The 27,149-nt window shown below is 37.5% G+C and overlaps 1 protein-coding gene across 4 annotated transcripts; it reads left to right on the forward strand.

The window, feature by feature from the left end:
• LOC121408745 (acyl-CoA dehydrogenase family member 10-like) lies at positions 1 to 25,455 on the forward strand. Of its 4 annotated transcripts, none has more exons than XM_041600362.1 (18): positions 1 to 109; positions 7,011 to 7,195; positions 7,927 to 8,075; positions 8,943 to 9,137; positions 10,353 to 10,511; positions 10,876 to 11,246; positions 13,921 to 14,102; positions 15,022 to 15,172; positions 15,790 to 15,932; positions 16,501 to 16,674; positions 17,337 to 17,531; positions 17,741 to 17,907; positions 18,939 to 19,079; positions 20,094 to 20,231; positions 21,781 to 22,119; positions 22,715 to 22,798; positions 24,030 to 24,173; positions 24,744 to 25,455. In XM_041600362.1, exons 2-18 carry the CDS (start codon positions 7,015 to 7,017, stop codon positions 24,966 to 24,968), a joined length of 3,138 nt encoding a protein of 1,045 aa, XP_041456296.1. In that variant the 5' UTR covers positions 1 to 109; positions 7,011 to 7,014; the 3' UTR covers positions 24,969 to 25,455. The 4 variants fall into 4 exon arrangements, with proteins under 4 accessions (XP_041456296.1, XP_041456297.1, XP_041456298.1 ...); XM_041600363.1 differs by having other exon boundaries at positions 1 to 105; XM_041600364.1 differs by lacking the exon at positions 1 to 109 and adding an exon at positions 5,317 to 5,336.
• Positions 25,456 to 27,149: the final 1,694 nt, after the last annotated feature.

Consider the following 27,149-nt stretch of genomic DNA (forward strand, 5'->3'; position numbering starts at 1 on the left):
TAGGTGCAATTTTCGATATGCATCGCGATCGTCGAGTTGTTACAGATCAGGATCGCAAAAAGGAAAAGCCCAAGGTTTGAGCCAGTTGTAACGAATGATTAACTAGTAGGTAAGAGGGCGTAGCCATTTATATATCATTCATTTATTTGTTTCACTTTCAGGAACTTGATTGAGCAAGTTTGGTTTAAGAAGACTCAAACTGCCCGAGGCTCGGTGCGTGGACCTCCCCGCGGCGAAACCATTGGAGCTCCCTGGGTTACCCTCGGCGGTGCATCGGCGTACCCTCTTCGCGGAAGGCCGGAGCTCTGTGGGTTAGCCTACGCAGATCCGGCGCAGATCTTATTTGCCTAGACAGCTGGCAGCCGTCTTTTTCGAGGAGTTTTTTAACATTTGCATTTTTTTAAATTTCTCCTTGTACACAGACGGCTCGCTTTCGTGCAGCCACCATATGGTACATGTAGGTATGTTGCAAAACAAAAATAAATCTCAGAAATAAGGTGTTTTCTTCATGGCATCATTTAGAGCTAGCTCATTAAGACCTTTAATTTAACACCTCATTTATCTCAATAGCCCCAGAAATAAGAAAGTTATTTCAGTTTTAAGGTCATATAAATCGCCTATTCAATTCTTATGTATTCCTTTGTTTTTTAAGCCAAAAGTTGTGATCTTAACTGGGACCAAGGTGCACTCATACAAAACAACAATGCGCATGCATTTGCATATGGAAGTGCCCCAAAACACTCCCAGAGCTACCAAGACCAAGTCTCACGCATTATGCGTGAGACTCAAGCATTTTGGACTCTTGTTCACCCCCTCAAATCTCTGTCTCACGCAACTATCACAGCCTATCCCCATATGTATTGTACACAATGTCTATGATCTCACTCAGATTCACAGAAAATCTCACGCATAGCTGCACTCATGGTTTCAAATCGTCTCGTGTGTGAAGGATTCATATGCACCTGGTGCACGCGAATCTTTCACACCCTTTTTACTAAAATAACTATGACTTTACATCGTAGCTAAGCATTATATTTATTCTATGACACTTACCGAACCATATGGATCGTTTGTTGAATTCTCTTTGCTGTTTTTTTTAATAAAATAAGAGCATTTTTCGTGATCTTCACGTAGATGCCTCTTGATCAGCGTTGATATCAACTTTTGCCTAAAGAGGGCGCGCGATATTATTTCAAAGCCGGTAGGCACTTAAGAACCAAGTTTGAAAGGATACTCGTAAAATTATCACTCTCGCCGATGAATTTTCATTAGATCGTGGTCGTACGTGTTCAATACACACTGAGTGCATGCATGCAGAGAGTTTGTATCGAACACGCATGACCACGATCTAATGAATATTCATCGCGACAGTGACGTAATTTTACGAGTGTCCTTTCAAACTTGGTTCTTAAGTGCCTACCGTACCTTTGTTTACGGTCTTGCAAGCTAGCTGCATTCTAGGCGATCAGCATTATTTTCTTGCTCGTTCAATCCACTTTCATCATCATCTTGTCAAAAGATGGCGTACTTTACCAATAAGTATATACATGAGATGCAACCTGTTGATTTTTGGTACAATTTCCTATTATGCGCTGATGACTTGAATTGAGAATGTTCGATACGAAAAATTGCTTTTTCGCTTGTTGTTTGCGTACTTTCCACCGCAGTATTAAGGACGGATCGAACGGAGTACCCTGGTTGAGACTTGGAGGTAAGCGATAAAAACACTTTTATGAACAATTTCCAATTCATTTTAAAAGAAACTTAGATTAGTAAAATAATAATACGATAGTAGAGAAATACTGAAACGTTTGGCGTTTTTCATTCCCTCACATTCGTGTGATGAATGAAAACGTCAAAGTCCACTATGAAACCACATGCGTTGTGCGAGGTTAGTATTACTAACCTTGCATGTTGTGTGAGTGGCATAGCTGGTCTTTGAACTTGGCATCTCTGCACTCCCAAAAATAACAGACGCCGCCGAAACAGGGACATAAAAAACATCTTTAGCGTCAGTAGATTTCATTCAAATTTCACCACAATTTAGTTTAGATGTTGCTCTATCGGAATGAATACATTTTAGAGTGGGATGATACCTGTAAATGTGAATAGCAAGAGGTTGAAAGCAAGGCCAAAGTTCCAGTAGCACACAGAGTCCCAAGATCACCAAGACCAAGTGAGAATTTTTTTCAAGTCTATACAGCTGCCATAAACATTCAACTATGTAAAAACAATGATGCCATGGGGAATAACCTTTCCTTGCACATACAAAAACAATACTACATTGTGAGCAATGCCCCCACAGTCGCCCTGCAATTCTAGCCAGCACACTCAATGCCTCATTCAGAATGCACCTAGAGGGCACTTTTGCAACATACCTACATATGGGGTTAACAATGCAAAACCCCCCCCCCCCCTGACGGGGCTCGTCGATTATTGTCTTTATTTCATGAAAATATATGAAAAGAACTACCAAAATAAACTTAAAAGTTAGATTGTTATTCCGTTTTGGCCTGAAATGCACCAAAACCGGAAAAAACGCTGACTTTCTTCGGCTGTAATGCAACTTCACTTCCCTGTTATCCGAACTTAATTGAGTCTCCAGATCAAGCTAGAACTTCGGTCTCTGTATTTGGTGAGTGGAGCCAACACCAACTGAGTTCAGCGGAACAACCAACATAACACTATACAGAGACCAAAGCTTTTGTTCTATTATTTGCCCTGCCTACCATGCCTACAATGTAGGCCAGGGTTATGCCGAGTTAGCTAGCTTGCGCACTGCGGTAGGCTGTGTAGCATAGCCAGGAGGCTCCTACAGAATAAAATTTATTTACTGGCACTAACCAAAAGCTTCAGTCTCTGTATTTTGATTGTTCCGCTGAACTGCGTTGGCTCCACTCACCATGATAGTGAAATTTCAAATTGTTAAATAAATCCCCAGAAACGACGGTTATTCCTGTCTATACTAATGTAGGTCTTTGCTTTCTCTATACTAGGCAGACATGGGTACTCTCCAAAATAGGTTAGAATGGGGTCACAATAGTACTCGAAATAAAAGGAGAAAAAGAAATTATTCACTTACTTCGATGTGTACGAGGAGAACTTTAAAAAAAAAATGTTGAAAAACTCATTGAAACAGATGGCTGCCAGCTGTCCAGCCCGCAGGAGCTCCCTGGGTTAGTGCATGAAGTAGTTTGGAGACAACAATGTTGCTCCAAGATACTCCAAACTTATGTAAATGAGCTAAAATTTAAAAGTATGTTTCTACCCCGCATGTAATAGTGCGTGTATTTATTAAAATAAATCAAGAACAATAATTAAGTGCAGGAGTGTTTACTTACAGTCTGTTATTTCCGCCATCTTGCCGTCTTTGTTATCGTAGCCTAGCTACATGACGCGATATCATGAGCAGTGGCAACTTAGAAAAAAAGAATTGCATCGGCCGATAAAATATGAATCAGAAAATACTTGAATTGGCCGATAAATATCATGAATCGTAAGATTCATGATATTTATCAGCTGATGTAAAAAAGTATTTAAAAAAAGGAAAGGATGGATGGAAGAAGGTAAGAAAGAAGTAATGAAAGAAATGATGGAAGAAAGAAAGGAAAGTAAGAAAGAAAGAAGGAATGAAAGAAAGAAAGAAAAAGGAAGATAGGATGAAAGGAAAGTAAGAAATAAAGAAAGGAATACCAACTATTATGTAAGAGCATTTCATTGGTGTGAAATGTGAGTTTTGACAGTTCTTTGGGAGATTTCTTAAAGGGGAAACACCCTGACAAAAAAAATTATTGTAAAAATAGCAGAAAAAATAATAAAAAATATTGCCGAAGGTTTGAGAAAAAAATCATCAAATAATTAAAAAGTTATTTGAATTTCAATTATTTGATTTGTGACGTCATATGCGAGCAGCATTCCTACATAGCAAATGGTAAAAAATCAATGAAATGTCATTTTCTCAGAAAATTGATAATGGTTTTTGCTGTACCTTTTGTATATCAGTAGACAAGTCATTTCACACCCGATCATGAATAGAAAACAAAATTAAGTCATCAGGAACCATGCAAAATTTGAAATTCATGCATTTTATATTACATAACACATGGGGCAGCTGCTCGTTTATGACGTCACAAATGCAAAACTTTGAACTCTAATAACTTTCTTACTCTTTAACGGATTTTCCTCAAACCTTCACTAATATTTTTTACTATTTTTTCTGCTATTTTTGCAACAAAGTTTTCTTCAGGGTGAACTTCCCCTTTAAAACCAAACCTTGTAGCTCTGTGTGTCTTGCATGCCTTGCCAAGACAGCTGCAAAGCTAGATACATACGTAGGTTTGGCCAGAATTATTGAAGTTTGCTACTGTATGCTGATCTTGCATGTGTGTGTCGATTAAAGAAAATACTAGTAGCGCAAGCAAACTGGCTCGCTCAGAATAGCAGTGTTGCCAATCAGTTTTTAATTTTAATTGTCCAGTTTTCAAAGTTTGTATTTCCCTAAAAAACTGAATGTTCAGATTTAGGGATATTGGGACATTTGGCTATCAATACTCACATACATGTAGTGTGTCTGGTTGAGGAAATCATAACTCGCCCAGATATAGTAATTCTTGAGACTGAATATTCTCTCGAGGCATGCAAGAGATTGTACAATTGTAAGTACAAAAATGCAAAAGCTCCTACCCTTGGTCGCTCCACTCCCTCACAATAATTGGTTTAGTTTTCTTTATTTCAAATGTTGGCAAGTCTGGAATAGTGTAAAGCTTGCAAAGGGGCATGTTATAAATGTCAGAAATGATCTTACATTGTGGAAAAAACAAACGCACATTTTTAGTAGCTGTAACCTTGATGAATAGAAAGAAGGATAGGCCTATCATTGCCAATAAAAGCTATGTCAAGGCCTGTGAATCTGGGGAGTGGGGGTACTCTGTATATTTTGGACAGTGTTATGTGAAAGTATGATGAGTGGTTTATAAATGCGCCTGGCTATACAATGGAAAGTCTGAGTTTCGATCCCAGCTGCCAAACCTTCATGTATGCCTGTGAGCAAGGCATTTAATCAACAGTGCTCTTTTATCCTGCTTTCAAATGAATAGAAATGCTATATGCATTATATATGCATTTGTTTTTTCTCCCTTTTTTTTAAATGTGCCGTGGAGAGGACCCTCATTTTTACACTTGTTTTTCTGTTTCAGGGCATGCACAGTACCATTTTCCCTCCAGTTATGGTCAGCTGCCACAGAAACCCTGTTCTTATGGAGTTTTTTTTTTCTTTCACTGCATTGAATTATGTATTAGCCATACCCGGAAGGATGCTATTTTTTGTATACATGGGGGTATGTTTTCTTGTTATTATTTCAGCTGTCATTGTCATATATTCTGTTTTGGGGACCAGGGGACTGTTTCATAAAGCTGTTCGTAAGTTAAGAGTGACTTTAAGAACGACTAGGGATCCTTTCTTATGCGCTAAACCATCGCCGATTCAATATACCACTTACCGCAAGACGGGATCACCAGTTGTTCTTAAAGTCGCTCTTAACTTACGAACAGCTTTATGAAACACCCACCTGATTTTTGTGTTGACATTTTGAAGTTTTACTTATTAAAAATGTTGACCAAATTATATTGTCTTGCTTGTTTAATCGGACTGTTAATGTTGAACTGATACAGTGAATTTGATGTGATGGTGTATTAGTTTTTAAATTTTGGTAGATGTATGTGTGCATGTATCAGTGGATTTGTATGTTTTGGGGAGGTGCTTGTGAGTTGGTGTCAGTTGTCCTTTTAAATTGTTGCACTCGTTTCTAGGACCCTTTACTGTTTGCTAATATCTGAAAGTGTTGGGTTTTTATTGATTTAATTTAAAATCAGTTTTTTAAATGGAAGCCATGAAAGCTCAACTGCTGGAAGACATAAAAAATGTCCAAGAAAAACGTTCCATCTCATTAACATTTACTCAAAGTCTAGTTCCAGGGACCCATAATATTTCAAGTTTTATTAGTTCCAGGGCATGGTATTTACAATATTCGTTCCAGGGATCCTCTTTTTGCAAAGTTTTAAGTTCATAACGAGCCATTCTGGGGCCCCCTAATTTTGACATTCAAGTGGCACGTACCTACCACATATTGGGTCAAGTGATTCTCTTCTTTGTTTGATTTTGTTCAAACTATGTATGTTTCTCTTTTTTTTCCTGTCTTAACCACATCCAATTTAGGTTGGATTTCCTATAAAAACACAGCACATGGAACTAGTTTGGCAATTCAACCTGAGAAACACAATTCATCACACTTCAGATTTGATAGTATAAAACACATATCACATTAAAGAGAGCATATAAACATGAATCGTACTGTCCTATATATGTATAAAGCTATAATGGATCTTTGGAAATGGCTCCACTGTCTGGAGATTATTTTCACTCTGACTGCAGTGTCATGTATGTACAATTCAAAATCTCTTTTTTTTTTGGGGGGGGGGTAGGATAGTTCATTGAAAAGAAGGCAAGGTATATACATGTAGTGCATTGCACACTTTTTTTAGCAGAAATAGTACTGATTCACATTGTTTGCATGGGATTGCATTGTATTTAGTTGAAAGGTCACATTTTGCTAATTGACAGATGGTTACATCCATATGTACCTGAACTTTGGACTGCTCTTGAAGCAAACTTGATTGTTTAGAGCCAGAAGTGACCTGGCTTATTTGCACTAGCATGTCTCGATGAGGCTCTTTTAAAGTCAATCTGACTACAGAATTTCTATTACAGTCCTGATTGCAGATTGGGGTGAGTGAGAATGTTCCAAATATATTTAGAGAAATTTATTGGGTGGTATTTTTATGTTTAAACTGCAACTACAGGTGCCTTGACACGCTATACACAAATGTAGGCCAAGCAGATTGTGAGGGATGTGAAAGAGATATAGAAATATAAGAATACTATACAACTTGAACTAGGAAAGTTGTGTTTATTATATGATTGATCAACCTTGTTTGAAATATGTTTTCTACAGAATCATGCAGGGCGTATTAAAGAGTGGAGCCTTGCATAGATGGCATCATGCTGTCCAATGGAAAACCATGCTTGGTAGTAGTAGACACAGGCAGCTGAACCTCTCAACAGTCAGACACAAAACAAGAGCCGTTATATTTGACCTGGGTGGGGTGTTAGTACCTAAGCCATACCCAATATTTGCAGGTAACCATGATAGTGCTCTGTAAAGGTTAGACTTATCGACTCCTACATGTATATCTGTTATAAATTGAGATAGGGTCTGTCAAAAATGTGCATTATTCTGAAGTCAAATTGTGTTATTATTCTGAAATCAAACTGCTTCATATGTTCACTATATCAAGTATTACCTGATACCTCTTTCTGTTATATTAACTGTGTTTTGTTTTCTGATCTGAAAAAAAATACCAGACAATAATTTTTCATTATTTGCATCTTATCCAGCTTTCGAAATGCATATCTTGTACTAATTTTTATCAAACAATTAAATCAAGCTTCTTTTTATTTATGGTGTCCAGTCAAGTAGTATTTAGATATACATATACATGTTGGTAGAGTATTTTTTGCTATGACAGCCAAGTGAGCCAACTCTGTGCCACCTCAAATTCAAGAAATCTGGATGACCTTCAATCAGTATTTTGGTTTATTTTGAAATGAAACGCCGTTATCATGCAATATTATGATTCCCCAAATTGCATGATAAGGGCATTTCATTTCATGAAATAATGTATCACTTCAGCCATTTTCAGGGCCTGGTTGCATTTGCCATTTGAGCAGAATTGCGTCAGTTTCTTATTAATTTGATTGTTCCAGTTAATAGCAATCATCAGACTTTACAACCTATATTAATGAATTTAAAATTTACTACCAGAAATGGGAAATTATATTTGATTATCTTTTATTATTCTTGATTCAAGATTATGAAAGAATGAAGGGTGTACCCATAGGGACTGTGAAGGACCTGATTGTAGCAGCAGGACAAAAAGGTTCTTTCAGACAGCTAGAAAGAGGCCACATTTCAGCAGAAAGGTTTGGACCAGCATTTACAAAAGAAGGCAAAGAAATCGTAAGTTCACTTGAAAGGGTGAAGGGTTCATGTCTGCAGACTTATATCATGAAGCAAGCAATCTTGCATCCTAATTTTAGGAGTACCGAAGTGTGATGTCATCAATTTTCCAATTTTGCATTTCAGCATTTTTGATACCATATTTTGGTAGAGCATGATGAATTACCACCACTACCAAAATTTGGTGGGAATCAGTCCATGGGGGACCTGAGATATGACCTCATGAATACATAATTAGCCCCATTGAAATCAATGTATTATTGGCCTGGTTCCTAACTTTCAGAACCAGGCCAATAAGATGTTAAGATGATATTCTAGTTGAGTTTTTTTTTGTAAATATCTATCATTCCAGGCAAGTGGTCAAATGGAATGTCCAATTTTCAAATAAACACCAAATGTAAAAGTTTCAAAATCAGTTCACACAGAATCCAATAAGATGATCTCACAGGTGCTTTGAAAAAAAATATTTATCGAATAATTCTGGTAGGAAATGTGTAATTGATGGAAAATTATTGCAAAATAAGTATTGATAATCTTCATTCCCATGTGGGCTTATTTTGTAGGGGATCTTCAGTGTGCTAAGCTTAGATTTTGTACAAAGTTAGGTTTACAGACCCCTCAACCATTCTGAATGAGGAGGAAAAATTACTAATTTTGACCATTCTGAGCTCTTGTATTGGTATGATTCTACTTATGTTTCTTGAAAAATTTACTGCACAATCCTATGGTAAACACTTCTCCCCCCCCCCTTCTTTGAGCAAAGATATCCCTATTTTCCAGTTACTTGGGTTGGAAAGTCTTTGTTCAATGTACTAAATTTATACATGATTATATATTATTAAAAATTGTTATTATTTTTTCTTTCAGCTGGGCATAGACTGTGACTTTGGTGATTTTCTTCAATTCTTTGAATCTCACATCTCAGAGCCATTTCCTGAGATGGTTGATGCAGTGCAGTGTGTACGAAGTGAAGGCCTCAAGACAGCCATCTTGTCCAACTTCTGGCGTTATGAGGGCCAGCAGCTTGCCCCTCTACCTATAAATCGCAGCTTGTTTGATGTGGTTAGTATCATGAAATGCTATGCCATCAAGACCAATATCCAATTCAGTATGTTGAGATATGTTATGGATCGTAGGATGAGTCCATGGACTTCAATAAGTACTCTCGCCAGGGGTTCGTAGCAGGCAGGAAATCAATTGTAAATATTCAGGGGCAACTTTTCATATCTTGCTGGCTAAATCTGGAACACATTGCAATGAATGGGGATTTTCCAGGGATCCTTCTTTAGTTCTCAGGGGTGTTTTGGACATTTTGGGGGCTAAATTGCCCCTAGCCCGCTTGTATTTTTTCCTGGCTGGTGGGACAAAGCTTATATCATATAGGTGATTTTCTACACTCGATTGCACATTTTGATCACTGTTCCCGGGCCCTAGTCTACATATACATGTATAACCGCTTGGTCTACATTAAAATAATCAAACTCGATGTGTTTAACATTTCACTTTGTCTTTAACTAGTTTTAAACTTATCATTTGTCGAATTTTTTCTTGGTCTAATGACCAATTCATTTTATATCATGCTTGAATAACCCCAATCAGTCCAACATTATTTGGCTAGTATTTACTTTGGCTCTCAAAGACAAACTTATAGTAAGGCCAACTATATACAAGACCAATTGATAATTAGACCTTGTTGCAATTAAACTAGTGTTCAGATGAAGTGAACCATGGACTGAAAAGAGATTAACATGGCCCATCTGGAAAATTGACCAAGTGGCTTAGACCAAGTGTGCATTTAACCATAAACATTTGAACTTTGTGATTGAGGGTAAAATCCCACTGCAGAACTTTCGTTTACGCAAGTACGTAATTGCATTATCACTTTTTCACATTGTCTCAATCAAACAGTTTTCTTTTTCTCGCCTTTCCAATTCACCTCTATTTCTATCCACTTGTCTTATCTCAGTCCTTCCAGGCCTTTACACATGGTGTACTGTAAACCTCTTCCACGATTGCAAAAAGTTTTGACAGATGGAATGATTTTTCAGAACAGTTTTACAAATTATGTCTGCAGATGATCACCTTCAGGATTTAAAACAAAGGCACACAGATATATCTTATTATAGAGGGGTTTTAAGTGTTAATTACTGGTTATATTTAGCACTGTTAATTTCATTTCTTCTGTGAAATGCAGTGAATCATGTGTTGCCCCCTAGAAATTGTAGTCTGTAGGTTATTTGTGTAAGTTATGCTAAGTCCATCTCATTTCATCTCCAGATAATAGAGTCTTGTTGTGTAGGCTATGCCAAGCCTGATCCTGAGATCTACACAATGTGCCTGGAGAACCTAAGATTAACACCAGAAGAAGTCATTTTCTTAGATGATCTCAAAGACAATATCAAAGGAGCTAAAGATTTGGGAATCCCTGCAATTGAGGTAAGTATGTTTGTCTCATTAACTCATTTTCTACTGGAAGGAGGTGGTCCCTGTTCAAAGTTTGTAGAATAACAAAATTAAGTCATCAGCAGGTTAAGTTCTTTTGTATGTTCCACTGAAACAAGTGGATATATAAAAATTCTATTAGTGTCTTGGTGACATTGGTTTTCTAGTTCAGTTATGGTTTTCAAGTTTTAAAATGTATGAAGTCGTTGCCGTGTGAGGTGCCAACAAAGCTGGTCAAACACAATTATGTTTGCAGTTTACTGGACATCTTCATACAGAGCATCCATTAGAAAACACCTGTATAAAATGAAATAAATAAAAATGAAATGAATGATATAACTTTTTTATGTTTTCCCAGGTGCATAACACTAAGCAAGCCCTAGAGGATCTCGAACAACATCTACAGCTACCCGTCCAGGGGTACCGACCTGGTACCAAATCAGTCCGCAAAGGAATGGAACTCAATGAAGATAATCTAAAAAACTATCTTACATCACTAGGAGTAGGGTCATCACAAGATAGCATCTCGATACGAGAATTCAAACATGGACAATCAAATCCAACTTACTTTGTGAAGTTTGGTGAGAGAGATCTTGTGCTCCGGAAGAAACCTCCAGGGAAGCTGCTACCAATGGCTCATATGGTGGAGAGGGAGTATGAGGTGATGAAAGCATTAGGAGGAGCAGGAGTTCCTGTACCTCCACTACTAGGACTCTGTCAAGATGATAGGTAAGAACATACACATTTAGTAAAATGGTGCTAAGAAGTTAGTGAACCTCACCAGAAAATGAACATATTTCAGGTGTTCAAGTTCTGCCATGTTTTAGGTATGTAATTGTGAATTCAGGTGATAAATACTACATTCAATAAAGTTTATTTCTCCGAGCTCACCGAACATTTTAGTGTTGTTTTCTACATTCAACACTCAGCATGAAGGAGTGCATTTTCTGGTGGGGTCATTAAATTTTAAGCACCACTCTGTATTACCATGTCTATACGGAAAGTGGAGCCTTAGTCTATTATCTTATCAATTTTTACTAATCCAGGTTGAAGTGTTTAGATGAGCTTATGCCTTGGCACGGTGTCTACCAGTGTTTTAAAACATGTTTTAAAACACCCAATTTGGAGCAAATATGATGTTTTATTCATTTAAAAAATGTGTTTTAAAACACCGCAAAGACTTATGTGTTAAGATTTTGCCTAAATGGAATTTCTCTTCCTCACTTTCCTCTCCTCTCTACAGTGCATCCCCCCCAAAAAAACTATACACTTCAACTTGGCTCCAACGCTTGATCTCCACCACACAACAGGGCTCATATTTTCTACCACTTGCTCCTGGAATTTGAAGTCATCAAATAGTGGTGCTCTACCCAGATACTTCATCACTGTAGGCAAGAAGTCAGAGCCATAGTGGCTTCCTGCAACTTTAGTGCTTTCTTTCTTTCATTCTCGGACAAGATTTCTCCCTTCAATCGAGAATCGATTATGTTTGCAAGATAGTGCGCTGGTGTCGTTGCCTTCTGGTACCTGTTTTCGCTCTTTGTATGGGCTTCTTTGTCCGCACTCAGCTTTACGTTCATTTCTTTCCAGATGTTTAATACTCTCCCGATGTTGCATGCATCTGCTTGCACCTGGTCAAGAGCAGTAGCAATAGGTGAAAGCTGAGCCACCAGGTCTTCTGCAGACCTCTTCAGAGAAAGATCGATAACTTTCCTTCTGATACCATGGTCAATCTTGTCTCACAACTCTTCCACTATTTTCATCAAGGCAGACCATGCTTGGAGATAGGACTTGAGGCTATCAGTCATGGTGTTCCAGTGTGTTTCCTGTGGAAGAACAAGACTGTGACCACTCTCCTGCTTCAATGCTGCACCTGCTAGATGATTGTTTCTGAAGTACTTGAGAATGTGAACGGCATGATTATTTACTCCAGATCATGGGCCAGAAGATTCAACTGATTTTCTGCACATCCGTAGGTCACCAATTTCTTATCTTTCTGTTGTTCTGCCAGCTCTCTCCTCATTTTGGCAACATTAGCTCCATTATCTGTGACAACTGAACCAACTGTGCAGTTGAAGTCAGCTTCCGGATAGACTCTGTAGCCAGTTCTGTTAGAAACTCTGCTGTGTGTGGATGGCCAGATGTATCTATTTTCTCCAAAAGATGAACCTCCCCTTCGAATTTGCTGGTGGTTGCTGTAACACAGATGATTGGTTCGTTATTAGACCAGCCATCCAGTCCCATACTCACTGTTTTCATCCCAAGATGCTCCTGACATTGGCTGCGGTATTTTTCATAGACCTTTAGCAAATGCTTATCTGCAATGTCCTATCGAGATGGAGGTGTGTAACCAGGGTGAAGCATGTCTACCAATTTCTTGAATTTAGCATGCTCTGTCAGACTGAAAGGAGAATTGTAGCAAATATCATGGTTGCTACTTGTTATCAAGTCTGTTTCTGTTTCATTATTGCATTTGTCTTGCTAATGAAGAAATCAATCTTTATTTCCTTTGCTTGTCCTTGGTGAATACATGGAGGTGCAGATCTTTGGTTTTTAACATTTGAAAACAATAAACTACTTTTTTTTGTTTAGAAAAAAATGTTTTTATTACAACCATGGTGTCTACGTCTGTCAATCGTTGTCTGTCCCTCCACAATTTCAAAATGCTTCTTTGTTCTTATTTCATGGCCGATGTCAGTTCTTTTTGCTTTGTATGATAGCACTAGATGGGGACCACCAAGACTGGACGTGAAGACGATTTCCTTGAAGTTGACAAGAACACACTTGTCGGAATGTCGAGTTTGGGTGATCGTTTTCAGGCCCAACATATGTCCACGAAGGAATAAATGTTGTACTGTGAAACTAGAACACTCTAAGACATCTTAACAAAAGTCAGTCAAGTCCATTAGCAGGACTCCCACATTGCAGCTTTTAACTTCTAACCCTTCCATTTTAGCAAAGCATACACCAATGTGTAATGTGGAAAAGCCATTATGAAAGACATTGAACAGGATTCCTGCTGATACATGTGACACAGAATTGTTATAACGTATTAAAGGCCACATTTTTAAAACCATCTCTGAATTCAGGCCATCATTTCTTCACCAATAAGCAATGCTACTCAGTTGTTAATGTTGGATAATACTGCAGTATTTGGAAAGTAATCCATCATAACCAATGTGATGTACATGCAAAGTATTTATTACTCTGATGCCTTTTATATAATTTTCAGTAACTGTTAAGGTGAACAAAATCAATGAAGTAGAAATACAGCAATGTCCATTATATATATTATAATTTTCTGAAGATCACCCCAAATATAATTGTGCAAATTTGAAACTCACATTGCTACTCTATTCTAAGTTTAATGTGTTGCTTATGGCATCTTTGTGGTTCTTGACAGCGTCATTGGTACTCCCTTCTATGTGATGGAATACGTAGCCGGGAGAGTGTTTGAAGACCCTACCCTACCAGACATGGAGGCAACTGAAAGACAAGACATCTATAAAGCCATGGTAGATGTACTATGTAAGATACATGATGTTGACGTGACAGAGGTGGGACTACAGAACTATGGCAAGCATGGTGAGTGTCAAAGATATTATACTGTATTGTACCATGCTCTCTTTATTTAGGGGAGGGCTCATTAATCAGTTCCAAACATTGCTTACAAATTTAGGGATAGGTTGAATATTGGAGGCTCAATATAATTTATTATTAACAGTATCAGACATCTGAGCAGGGCAAGTCTAATACATTATTGCCTGCTTATGACTGGGATCAAATGGGCGGTCAATAAATTTCCAATTGTTTATCCACGGACCCAATTTATTGCCCGCTCAGGGAGGTCGATGAGAAAATGTGTGGAAATGTAGTGGGCAATAAGGCAGAGGTAACATCTGGGTATTCTACACGTCCTTATACGCATCCTATTGAACCATGCAGCAACAATATATGTCATAATATTAATCAAGATAAGACAACACTAGCTGGACACTGCATCCCCAGGCCAGGGACGCAACATTTCATTTATGTCACAATGCTTAAGTTCAGAGGCCAAGTCTGCTCAATAGGACAAAATAGATTCCCATTCCTAGACCATTGAAAATATAAATTTTCACGATATTTGCTCTAGATGTCTGATTTGGATCATATTTAAAATATTGACTGGCTTTTCTTTCGGGGCACATGAAATATATTGCCCTCATCTAAAGACTCAGGCGAAAATTGCAAGCAATGTATTTGATGTTCCCCTCAGGCCAGTCAATATATAAATGTCACAAATGATAATTAATTCTATACAAATGGTGGGGGGATCAATGTATAAATCTCTGTTGCAAATTGATTGATATCTCTTTACATGGTTCCAATGAAGTAAACCCTTAGATGATTCAAGACTTACATCAACATATCAGAACAAAAACACTTCACTCTCTTTGTTGAAGTGCCTTAATATACCATGTTGACAATGGATATTTATGTTGTAGATTTTCTTTGGTACCAGGTCAATATGTTGCCAGACAGGTGAAGACATGGTCTAAGCAGTACATTGCAAGTAAAACTCACGAGATCGAATCTATGAATAAACTAATGGAATGGCTCCCGGAAAATGCTCCAAAGACAGATGAGACGACGGTTGTTCATGGGGATTTCAGGTAAGGGTCAGTATTATGTAAATTGTTAAATCTGCTTTAATCATTTGGCACATGATTTTTATTTTAAAAAGTGTACCATACTAATCTCCTTTTTATATAGTGCTTATCACATTAAAATGAAGTCTTCAAGTACTTTAGCTACATTATTACCTAAATAATTTGATTCAGTCTTGTCTTCATACAGTGTATACACAATCTACACTCCCTAGGGAGTATTCCGGAATTGGCAGTTAGTATGCTCTCATTGCAAAGCCAATGACATTGACAATCACATCCTAATGTATACTTATTTATCACCTGGATGGGTAGTGGCCGAGTGTATATTGACGCTCTGCCAAAAGATGCTGGTCCATTGGTGGGATTCAAACACCAGGCCCTCTGATTACAAAGAGAGAGTCGGAACCGCTACACCACAACACTTTGCTTTGTCATTTTGTTGGATTCAGTATAAAAATTAAGCTTTTACTATTACTACAACCCAGACTTATTGGGAATCAACTAACAGACACAAGAGTCTGGATTGGTGAAATTTTATCCTCGGCATGAATTAATCCTTTTGGTTACAATACACATACATAATAATATCTATTTGTATATTTTTATGTTTTTATCATCAGGTTAGATAATTTGATATTTCATCCAGACAAGCCAGAAGTCTTAGCCATCTTGGATTGGGAACTCTCAACTCTTGGTGATCCTTTCTCAGACCTTGCCTATAGCTGTATACCATACTTCATGCCAGATTCCTTTTTGTTGAAAGGTAAGTAGTCTTTCTTTGCAGACCTTCTCTAGAACTGCATACCTGTGGTTAGAGTCCATATCACTCGCCTGTAAATCCCCCCCCCCCCAGCTTTCTTTATAATATGCCTGATTAGTCACCACTGGCCTAAAAGCCAGTTCGTAGTTCCACTCTGTGCATGATTTCCTTCATCATTGTTACCATCATCAAACTAAAGAAATCACTTATCACCATCATCATTATTATAATTGTTATCACAATCATCACCACCATCATAACCACCATCACTATCATCACCTTCACCATCACCATCACCACCACAATTACAATCGTCATCATCATCATTGTAATTGACATCATCATTGATAGCCTCTACACCATGTTTACTGTCAACATCACCGTCATCCTCCTCATTGTCGTATTCTTGGTCTTCATTTTGGTTATCGTGATTTGATATTTTTTCTCCCTGTACCACATTACATTGCTATACCTGTCAATAACTTCTATTATCATCTAATGTGATATGTTTCTCAATTCTTTTGCTACATAACTCCCTTTTCTCAACTGTTTATTCTTTATTTTTTTCAAGGTTTCAAAGGATTAGATCTTGATGCATTAGGTATACCTTCTTTAGATGACCTTTCAGCTTTGTATTATGACAAGAGGGGTCTCAAACCAATAGACAATCTTCAGTTTTACATGGCTTTCAGTTACTTCCGGATCGCAGCTATTCTTCAGGGAGTCTACAAACGCTCCTTACAAGGTCAGCATCTAGAGCATTAGGTGACAGAACAGCTCAAATCTTATAAGTCAGGCCAAAATACGTTTTTCTGTAGAGTTTGAAAAGCAAACAGTAAGCTTTAAATTGATATATTGGTACTATTTGTGACCATCCATCCCAAACCAACAATAAGTCGGCAGGAAATATTCATGGTGGCGGAATCCCCCCCCCCCCATTTGCCTTTTGCGCTTAGGTCATTGCCAGCATATACATGTATCTGGTCTTGGGCTATAGAAAAATGAGTGTGGTAGCATATTCAACTCGTCTCGTATTGGTTATTAGATGGAGCAAGTCAATGCCGCGCTACTACTACTACATTAGGCTCCAAAACTGCGCCAACAATACATAATGGTCTTCATGCCTCAATCTCAAAACGTCTGTGATGGTTGTAATATTTGCATGAAATTTCAAACAATAATAAGACTCATACTACTGAACCAAAAATTAACTAAATGATATAAACAATGCTTCAAAGCATGAGCATGTGTTTAGATAAGAACATTGGGTTTTCCAATTGTGACAATGATATCCTTTGGAATTCATTCACTGCTGATGAAAACCGACTTCTGACAAAAGCTTTCCTTTGGAATTTATTCGCTGCTGATGAAAACCTACTTCTGACAAAAAGCTTTCTTTCTCTGTAGGTCAGTCTACATCCAGCAAATCTAAATCCATGGGAGAACTAGCTGTTCATATAGCTGATTTGGGTTGGTCACTGGCTAGTCAACCTCAGGGTATGAAAGGAAGCGGAAGCATGTCCTCAAGAAGCTTTTCTACCATGGCTGCAGCTCATCTAGCCGTACCTCGTAGACATTACTCACAGTCAACGGGACAATCAGGTATGAATTCAATGATGTATACAGTCAAACCTGTATATAAAAGCTACAAAGGGAGATGAGAAAAGCAGTGTTTTTGAGCAGGTGATGTTAATGGAAAACATTTCATAATTATAGACAGTTTGAATTTAAGTGCTTATGGGACAAGGACAGTATAAGAAATATTAACAATAATAATAAATTCTGAGTATTATGAATGTAAAATTTCTCAGGTGGATTTGCCTACACACCTTCGGCGTTGTCAGAGAGAGTGCAGGAACTTCATAGTAAGCTGCTGAACTTCATGGATGAACATATCTATCCTGCAGAGAAAGAAATGGAAGAATACTATCTACATGCTAATCACTGGGAGTCACATCCTCTTATGGAACAGCTGAAGGTAAATACATAAAAAAGACGGGGTAATAATAGCAGGGGCCACTGGGAGAACAGTTTTGGGAACTGAAGTGGCTACCATACCTATAGAATTATTATTATTATTACATGAAAGCTATTAAAAATAATAATTGCAAATCATGAAAAAGAATATCAAATTCAAAGATTATGAATTAGGAAGCATGAAAAAGAATATCAAATTCAAAGATTATGATTAGGAAGCGGGGGGGGGGGGGGGGGGGGGGTCTGTGGGAAAAGTAAGAATTGATATACCCCAGAGTTGTTTAGAATTCCTCTGAAATATGATGAAAATTACCATAATAATAATAATATAGGATATTTATATTGCGCACATATCCACCTTGTTAAGTGCTCAAGGCGCTCCTATATTACCCGGCTAAGCTAAGCGTTCATAGCGCACACAGCTTCTTAAGGAATTACTTCCTACCGGTACCCATTTACCTCACCTGGGTTGAGTGCAGCACATTGTGGATCAGTTTCTTGCTGAAGGAAATTATGCCATGGCTGGGATTCGAACCCACGACCCTCTGTTTCAAAGTCCGAAGACTAATCCACTGGGCCACAACGCTCCACAAATGGATGGTCCTCTTATTCTTTTTCTGGCAAACAAAATATCAAGATTACAGGCAAGCAGAATGTTTAGACATGCTTTGTAAGACACTCATTCCTCGTGAAACTGTTCAATATACTACTGCGTTCACTTGATATAAAAATTTTAGGCATGAAAAAAAGTTTAGACTTTGGGGAAAGTGAGAGTTGGTACACCCCAGAGTTTAGAATTCCTCTGAAATATGAAAATTTCTGTGAATGGTCCTATTATTCTTTTTCTGGCAAACAAAATATCAAGATTACAGGCTTGCAGAATGTTTAGAAATCGTTTATGAGACATTCATTCCTCGTGAAACTGTTCAATGTACTACTGCGTTCAAGTAATATCTAAATTAGAGGCATGAAAATGTTTAGACATTCTTAAAGGCGACATCAATTCCTTGTCGTGCCTTTACTCCTTTATAGAGCAAAGCTAAATCAGAAGGCTTATGGAACCTGTTTCTTCCGATTGAGTCTGACCCAGATGTGAAATTTGGAGCTGGTTTAACAAGTCTAGAGTATGCTCATCTATGTGAGATCATGGGAAGGAGTCTGTATGCACCAGAGGTAAGATAGCTATCAATGATAAATACACACTGTATACTTACAATTGAATCATGTTGAGACTTGTGAGGAATGTTTCCTAATAAGCTCACTTTGTAATAAAAGCCTTTATAAATTGAAATAAAGAGAAACAACTTGTCTTGAAGAGTACATTTTCATCTACTTGCTGTTAAAATATGTCATAATCCTCCACCATCAAAGAGATACAATTATATTTCAATCAAATTTTCAGACTTTTGAGAGTTTCCATTTTCAGTTTCCACCGATCTTGCAAGTGGAGTGTTCCTATCTACAAACTCTGTTTCTTCTTTACTAGGTGAACCTTTCCCCAAAGTTAATTCACATTTGATCAGGCTCCACAAATTAATATCAAGTTTTACATGTGGTATATCATATTGAATATTAGAAACTGCCTTTGATAACTATGCCTAAATTTTATAAAACTTTATTTTGGGCAATTATATAAAATAGTCTGAGCTTTTTGTATGTCCAACCCCCATTTCATCGCATTAGCTATTATAATTTGAGAGCTTACATCTCGTAAACAGAGACAAATCACATCAAGAAGCCCCCACCTATAGGGATTCAAAAGTACATCTTTTCATATAATTGTCATTTTTGGAAATTCGACAGACGTATTGGCTCTAATTCACAAAGGCGGTTTTGAAAAGCGTCAGTTGAAATCATGGTTTATGCAGATTTCCTGTATAAATTCATGCTTATTTACTGCGTATATTAAAAATGTCCAAGTCTGATGCACGCTTTTGCCACTGTGCCAAACAAGCCTGTTGCCATGGTTAACCAAGCTATTTTATTCATGATACTATTGTTTTAAACAGTTTACTCATTATTTTAGAACAGTGGACTCATCAATAAAATTGCGTTTTCAACCATTACAACAGGCGTAAATTTTGCGCACTGTGGCGAATTCTGGCCATTGTGGGTTTTGAATTGTGGAGTTCACATATGTCTTTGCAATGGACACCAAGAGTAACACAAAGGTGTGTTTGTTTGTAGATCTTTAACTGCAGTGCACCTGATACTGGTAACATGGAGGTCCTTGCTAGATACGGTACAGAGGAACAGAAGGAACGATGGTTGAAACCTCTATTAGCTGGTGAGATTAGATCATGCTTTGGGATGACAGAACCACATGTGAGTTTCTTCTCTACTATGTCTACATATGTGGATATTTACTTCTTTTGCAAGATTTCAAGATTCTGTCCAATTGTATCCAATATGATACAACTTCCCTCATAGCCTTGTTTAGCTAACCAGAAGTATGTGAATTTATCTAAGTGATAACCTCAATTCACTGGTTTTGGGGCAGGGAATTCATCCTATTGGCATGAGAAGAATGAATATTATTGCACCTTGTAGGTAATAGTTTTGATATCAAATGTAATGCTAAAATTTAGTATAGCACGTAGCATGAATTTGTCTGTCAATCTGGAGACCATTTTATGAAAGTTGTTAGCACTGACAAGTTGTCATTAATCATCAAGAACAATAATGGAATCATCTATGAAACGATCAAACCAAGTTTCAAAAATACGTAATGTACTGAATACAACATTATTTAGTAAAAGATAGACTTCATCATTTTATCATTAAGACTACGAAAATAAAGATGACCCATCCACCATCTCCACAAGAGTACCTCCTCTTCACCCCCACTAGGAACTGATAGGACACCCCAGCTGAACCTGTCATCTCATCCTTTACAGCCTACTTCTTCCCTTCATTGTCAAACATATTCCTTTACTAACATACACCAGATTCCCCTTCAGTCAAATGCTCCAAATAATTTCATCTCAATCAGTTCCACAACCACCTATTCACACTTGCTACCGATCGACAGACAACAACCCAATGCTGTTGTGATATGCGGATTGCAAATTTTGTATGATCGTTCAAGTGAATGAGAGATGGAACGCACATGGTGATATTGACCTATATGCTCTTCTTGGCCGTGATCCTAGTGGAAGTAATGTGGACAAGATTTTTCTTTATGACCCAGCTGGTAACAATAATTACACCGAAGTTGGATTCCACGTTGACAGGTCGATGAATGGTGATTGAGTTCACCCCAGTTTGTGTGCCCAGTTTCTTAAGGAAATGGTACTCTCTGTGAAGTGAACAGCTGGTGCATGCTATCATTGAGTGTTACTGGATCTGTGGTGGGTGTTGGGTTGTTGACTGTCATTCGGTAGCAAGGGTTAATAGGCGGCTGTTGAATTGATTGAGGTGCAGGGGGCTGGGCTTCGTGGGTGGAGCTCTAGGTTTGGATTGGGGAATGTGAGTTCCAGGTATAAGATAAAGTTGTAAGGGATATTAGATTGAAGGGGGGGGTCTGATGGATGGTAGGGAGGGGAGATGGTTGACGACGAAGGGAAGAAGTAGACTCTAAAGGTTGAGATGACAGGTTCAGCTGGAGTATCCTATTAGTTCCTAGTGGAGGTGGTAGTGTATGAAGTGGAGGTACTCTTGTAGAGATGATGGACAAATTATTGCTCGGGAAGGTGAGGTGGACTCTCCCAGGGTAGATTTTCTGTGGGACAGTTGTCAGATGGGCTGTCAAGCAGTGCTTCTTTCGCTTTCTTTAGGTCCCTTTGTAGTTGTCCACATGATGGTGCATGTTTGGCTTGCATTTACAGACATAACAGGATGTCGATTTAATACATCTCTTGAATCTTTGATCCAGGTTGCCTCTTCGGATGCCACCAACATATCAGCTCAAATCGATGTTGACGGGGATGAACTGGTCCTCAACGGACGCAAATGGTGGACGTCTGGAGCCATGAATCCTCGCTGTAAGGTCTGCATCTTCATGGGGAAGTCTGACACGTCAGCCAGCCGTCACAAACAGCAGTCCATGGTACTGGTTCCTATGGATGCACCTGGAGTGACGAAAGTACGGCCCTTGTCAGTGTTTGGGTTCTACGATAGGCCTGAAGGTCATGCTGAAGTAGTCTTTGACAATGTTCGCATTCCTGCAGGCAACATGATCTTGGGAGCAGGGAGAGGATTTGAAATAGCACAGGTGAGCAGAACACTGATTAGGTGTCTTATATCCCAACTATGTATTTTTGGAACTGGTTGCCCAGACATCAAGAATTAGGTTTGAAATGATGAATGAGAAAAATTTAAAATTTTATAAAGCTGTATCTACTGTATTGCTACTTGGACACATCCCCCATGTAAAAAATACTTATAAAGGGATATTATATGCAACAGTGATATATTCTTTATCAAAATGTGCATTGGCAAAAAAAATGTCTACTTTTTAAAAAAAGATAGTAGGTGCAACAATAATGAGAAATATATACTATTAGATTGTAAATTCAAAATAATGATTTTCTCAGGTAATGATAGCAATCGTATCTCATATTTACTCATGTTAGCAATTCCAGTTATCAGCCGGTCCTCCAGAAGCCCTACATGACATGTATTACCCCTCTCCATTCTTATATGCCAAGCATCTAGCTAGATGGCAGAAGGTCGCATTTTAAACATCTTTGTGATGTTTGGCCAGGGATCCAACCCATGACCTCCTGTTCATGAGGCAATACTCTACCGCTGAGCCACCATGCCTAGTTCTTTATGCATGTTTCTTTGATTTTGTTTTCTGTCGAAAGGGTCGTCTTGGACCAGGTCGTATACATCATTGTATGAGATTAATTGGAATGGCGGAAAGATCACTAGAACTCATGACTCAAAGGGTAAGTGGTCTTGGATCTCATTGATTGGAAAAGCAGAACAGTGAATGATGAATAATAACATATGACTTTAACCTGTGTAGCCACTCCAGTTATAACACCGCTCTACCAGCTGGCCTTGCATAACTTTTGAGTTATCATCACACTTTTCAATCTATGTTGAGTACCTATCTGAAAAACAGGTCTCCTCTTTAAAGAGTCTTTGGCGTGTCTCAGCCAGGGTTTGAACCCATAATCTCCAATTAATAAAGTATACACCCTACCACTGAGTCACATGTTTCTGTTCCCTGTCCAATTCTCTTTTGATGTTCAGTTCGTATTTATTTCATCTCTAAAAACAATGAGTACATATTTGCATCAAATATACACATCAAGTATACAGATTAATAATAGAGCGAATAAATCATACAAAAATAACTTAGGATAGATACAATGATATAATTTGGCCTGTATGGTCAAAGAAGAAATGTAGGAAGACTTAAAATAAAGCCAGCAATGGCCTTGTGAGATAAAGTCTCCTTAATATCAAATGCTTATGTGGAGGCTGTACTTTGCATATTATAATAAAAACAAATATATATACATTAAAAACATAGGTGACATAAAGGTTGAAGGATACATGTATATAAAAAAATAATAAGTAACACATGTTTGAGAAAATCCATAGTGTGGATATAAAAAAAAAAAAAATGTGCACAGAGAAGTTGGATGATAATATGATATGCACAATAGATCAAAATTATTAGCACTACTTATTATTAGTATCATTATTTCAGTAGTAGAATCAGTTCTTTAATGGTGTTTAAATATTGCATACATATGATATCCAGAAGGCCTAAAATCAGCATGCTTACCTGACATTTCTCAATCATTACCTTTCATTTTCTCAGTGGAGAATTAAGAGAAAGAAGAAAGACAGTGAAAATGACATGGTACCACCGGGCATATATGAAATCTGTATATATTTTCTAAACCTAATCAAATTAATTTTCAAAAGTGAATAATTTTATTCTTAAATACCATTTCCAAAAAATTAAGACATTAATTTTGAAATTATATTTAATATTTGTATTTTTAAAAGCATATATTTACATTAAAATAAGTAATGCAAGGGCATGTATGTTGATAATGGTTCCTAGAAAAACTAATTAATCATTGTGAAATGAAAGAGTTGACATTATTTTGCTCTGTTTTATATATCTTTCTTATGCGCCCGACCTTTTCATTTTTCTAGGTATTGAATCGAGTAGCGTTTGGTAAAACTCTGGCTGAGCAGGGTGTAATCCAACAAGATATAGCTGACTCAAGGATAGAGATTGAACAAGCTAGACTTCTCACTCTCAAAGCAGCTCATATGATGGATACTGTGGGAAATAAGGTAACAATCTCTATAGTTATATCAATATTCAATTATCATTTTATCAATTACCATTACAATAAATCACTTAAATAAAAAAGAAGAGTTTCTGATACCAGAGTTGTACATATCGTATGGTCAAAATCGGGTTCATTGTCGTACGCCAATAATGGTACACATTAAAGGCTTCTAGGTTTGGGGCTTCAACTGAAAAAGACAGTTGCCCATCTTGTAGCCATGAATATACTCACCATGGCCTATCTAGCTTTAGGCCTGTCATTTTGCTAGTTAGGCTTTAATGCTTTTGGCAGTGGCTCTGCATGCAGCCTTGGTCTGAAGTTTAGTTCACAGTCAAGAGTTTAAAGTTATAGACTAGAGTTGGGCCACAGGTGGAACGAGGCAGCTTTCAAGAATATGGGTCATTATCTCCTTACATGCTTTAGGTTATGTAAGTGTCAGTTTGAATGAATTACTCCTTTAGTTGATCAGCTAACGATGCTTTAAATTCATTGTCTCTATACATTTATAATTGTACACTGGTAGTAGTGGACCCCACCATTAATGAAAATATATGTTTTTTTATGTTGATAGCGTGCTGCAGCTGAAATTGCCATGATCAAAGTGGTGGCACCCAACATGGCTCTGAGGGTAGTAGATCGGGCGATGCAAGCACATGGTGGAGCTAGTGTTTGCTCAGACTTCCCCTTCTCACATTTCTACGCTGGAGGTCGTTCCTTGAGGATTGCTGATGGTCCAGACGAGGTTCATCGTCAAGCTATTGCAAGGATAGAACTGAAGAAGGCTAGGACTACCTAGTTTTTAGAATCGGGCTATGTTTAAAGTATGCACTATCCAGTCTGAGGCTAGAACTACGTTGTCTTAGGCTGGTACTATCTAGATAGGACTACCTAGTCTTGGGCTAGGACTATGCAGTCTTGGGTGTGGACTACCTAGTCTTTTGCTAGGTAGATGTGGTTTAAGACTAGGACTATGTAGTCTCCGACTGGTACTATCTACATGGAGTGTCCTTTACAACCATCATCTGAAATACAAACTAATCATGCAATAAAAAATGAATGTTGATAATGTTTGTAGTAATTGTTATTCAATCTGAATCAAAGTGATGTAAAGTATAGAATATTTGGCTGACTAGTCATTTATGTGATCTTGGTTGAATTCAGTAACTGTTTTGAATTGCAATTATCTCATTACATATCTGATAATACAAAAGGCATGATTGATGTTTATTTGATGTATGCACTCTGTCATATTTTTGTCATCGTTTGCAAGTCCACCATCACAAAATGTCACTTTCTTAGACTTTCCAAATATACATTAGCAGACATGCCAACCATTCTCCTTTAAGAGTATTTGTTCCTCTTTTTTGCTACGAATGCATCAATACTTTTTTTTGTATGATTTGTTACTCTAATTTCTGATCATGGAGTATGAATTATACACCGTGCACGACAGTAGCACCAGTCCGACAGTCCCAGACCAGTAAAAATCACTGTCGGGCCAGTAACTTGTTGCATGAAAAGAACAAGTAAATTCTTGCCTACGAGCACATGTTTAAAAGGGTGAATTATGAAGTTATCAAGTAGAGTAATTTCACATGTTTTTCCACCGATCTCACTACAACAGGCTGGCGATTGTTACTTTGAGACAAATTACAAAGATTGTACAGGTACATCGCAATCTTAGCCAATTTGCAGTTCTTTCCTTGAATTGTACACAAAGCTAGTCGTTGAACTTGATGTACTGATTTCTGTATATAACAAGCAGGAGCCTGTATCACAAAGGTGGTCAATCATCTAGTGACAACGACCAATTAAAATCTCTGTAGCATGTGTATTTTGCTCAAAACACTGCCCAGGTGCCAATCATAATTTGTTCTTTCATATTTGCAATCCATTTGAAAGCAAAACAAAACAGATTTCATTGCTTAAGGCTTTTATGAGAAGGTCCATAATCTTACGCCAAATAACGGTTCTTCATCTCAAGATGCCTGTACTTATATAGACAAAGTCTCATGGAGCTATTCCACATTGATCATGTAAAGAGATAATCTCAACTCATTTAACCAATCAGATGAACCTTCAAGAAGCAGATTTTTTTTCATACAGTAGCTCATGATAATTTTCTGAGTTTTGATAAAAAATATACATCAAAGCACTGTAATGTACAGTATAAATAAATAAATATATATATATTTTTGCTGTAATATTGATAAACTGTCTACTCGATTGCATCATGTTTGAATTATGCTATTATGTACTTTATTTTCAGATGTGCCTTTCAATCCATTCTTAACCTAGGGATGTTGTAATTTAGGCCACCTTGAATGAAATTTTGCAGGACTAAAAGTGAGAAGAATTTATGTTCCACATCAGTCAGTTATCCATTTTGACAAAAGAAAAGTAGAGAACTTAAACACGGGCATTTTCTTATTTGACAATTATGGATACGAGAATGGTTTCTTCTTCTTTTCTTTGAGTCTACTTATCTTTTACAAAATTTGTAATCTCAGTATTTCCTCAATATTAGGGTTTATATGGGTTTACACTTTAAGAGCTTCAATGTTATGTCTGTGAGGATATTGCCTTGCAAGATTTATTGCACTTGATTTTGTATTAAAGCAGCATTCACACATGTCCTTCCATCATAAAAACCAAGACAATTTTGGTTCCATCTGCATGAAATATCTTCATCAACCATTGATCTATATACTGCCTTGGTTTTTCTTTTGTGTTTGTAAGAAATGCTAAATTCTCTTTACACAACTTTTTACGAGTATGTCAATTATACCGCTATCTTTTGTAAATATTGAAATTATGCATTTTGATCCACAAAGTCCATACTTTTCCTCACTAATTTCTGTATCAGTCTCTTGGGGGTTTATATAGAATCTGTGTATGGGCGCATCGTGGTCTAGGGGTTCTGACTCTCGCCTTTCAAACAGAGGGTAGTGGGTTGGAATCCTAGCCATGGTGTGTT

The sequence above is a fragment of the Lytechinus variegatus genome, chromosome 2 (assembly GCF_018143015.1).
Source record: "Lytechinus variegatus isolate NC3 chromosome 2, Lvar_3.0, whole genome shotgun sequence".
NCBI classification, from domain to species: domain Eukaryota; kingdom Metazoa; phylum Echinodermata; class Echinoidea; order Temnopleuroida; family Toxopneustidae; genus Lytechinus; species Lytechinus variegatus.

Coding starts and splice junctions, on each gene's coding strand:
- LOC121408745 (XM_041600362.1), top strand. CDS start 7,015: ATGCAGGGCGTATTAAAGAGTGGAGCCTTGCATAGATGGCATCATGCT. Junction 10,512..10,875: donor TGGGAATCCCTGCAATTGAG/GTAAGTATGTTT, acceptor ATGTTTTCCCAG/GTGCATAACACTAAGCAAGC. Junction 20,232..21,780: donor TTGGGATGACAGAACCACAT/GTGAGTTTCTTC, acceptor TCTTTGATCCAG/GTTGCCTCTTCGGATGCCAC.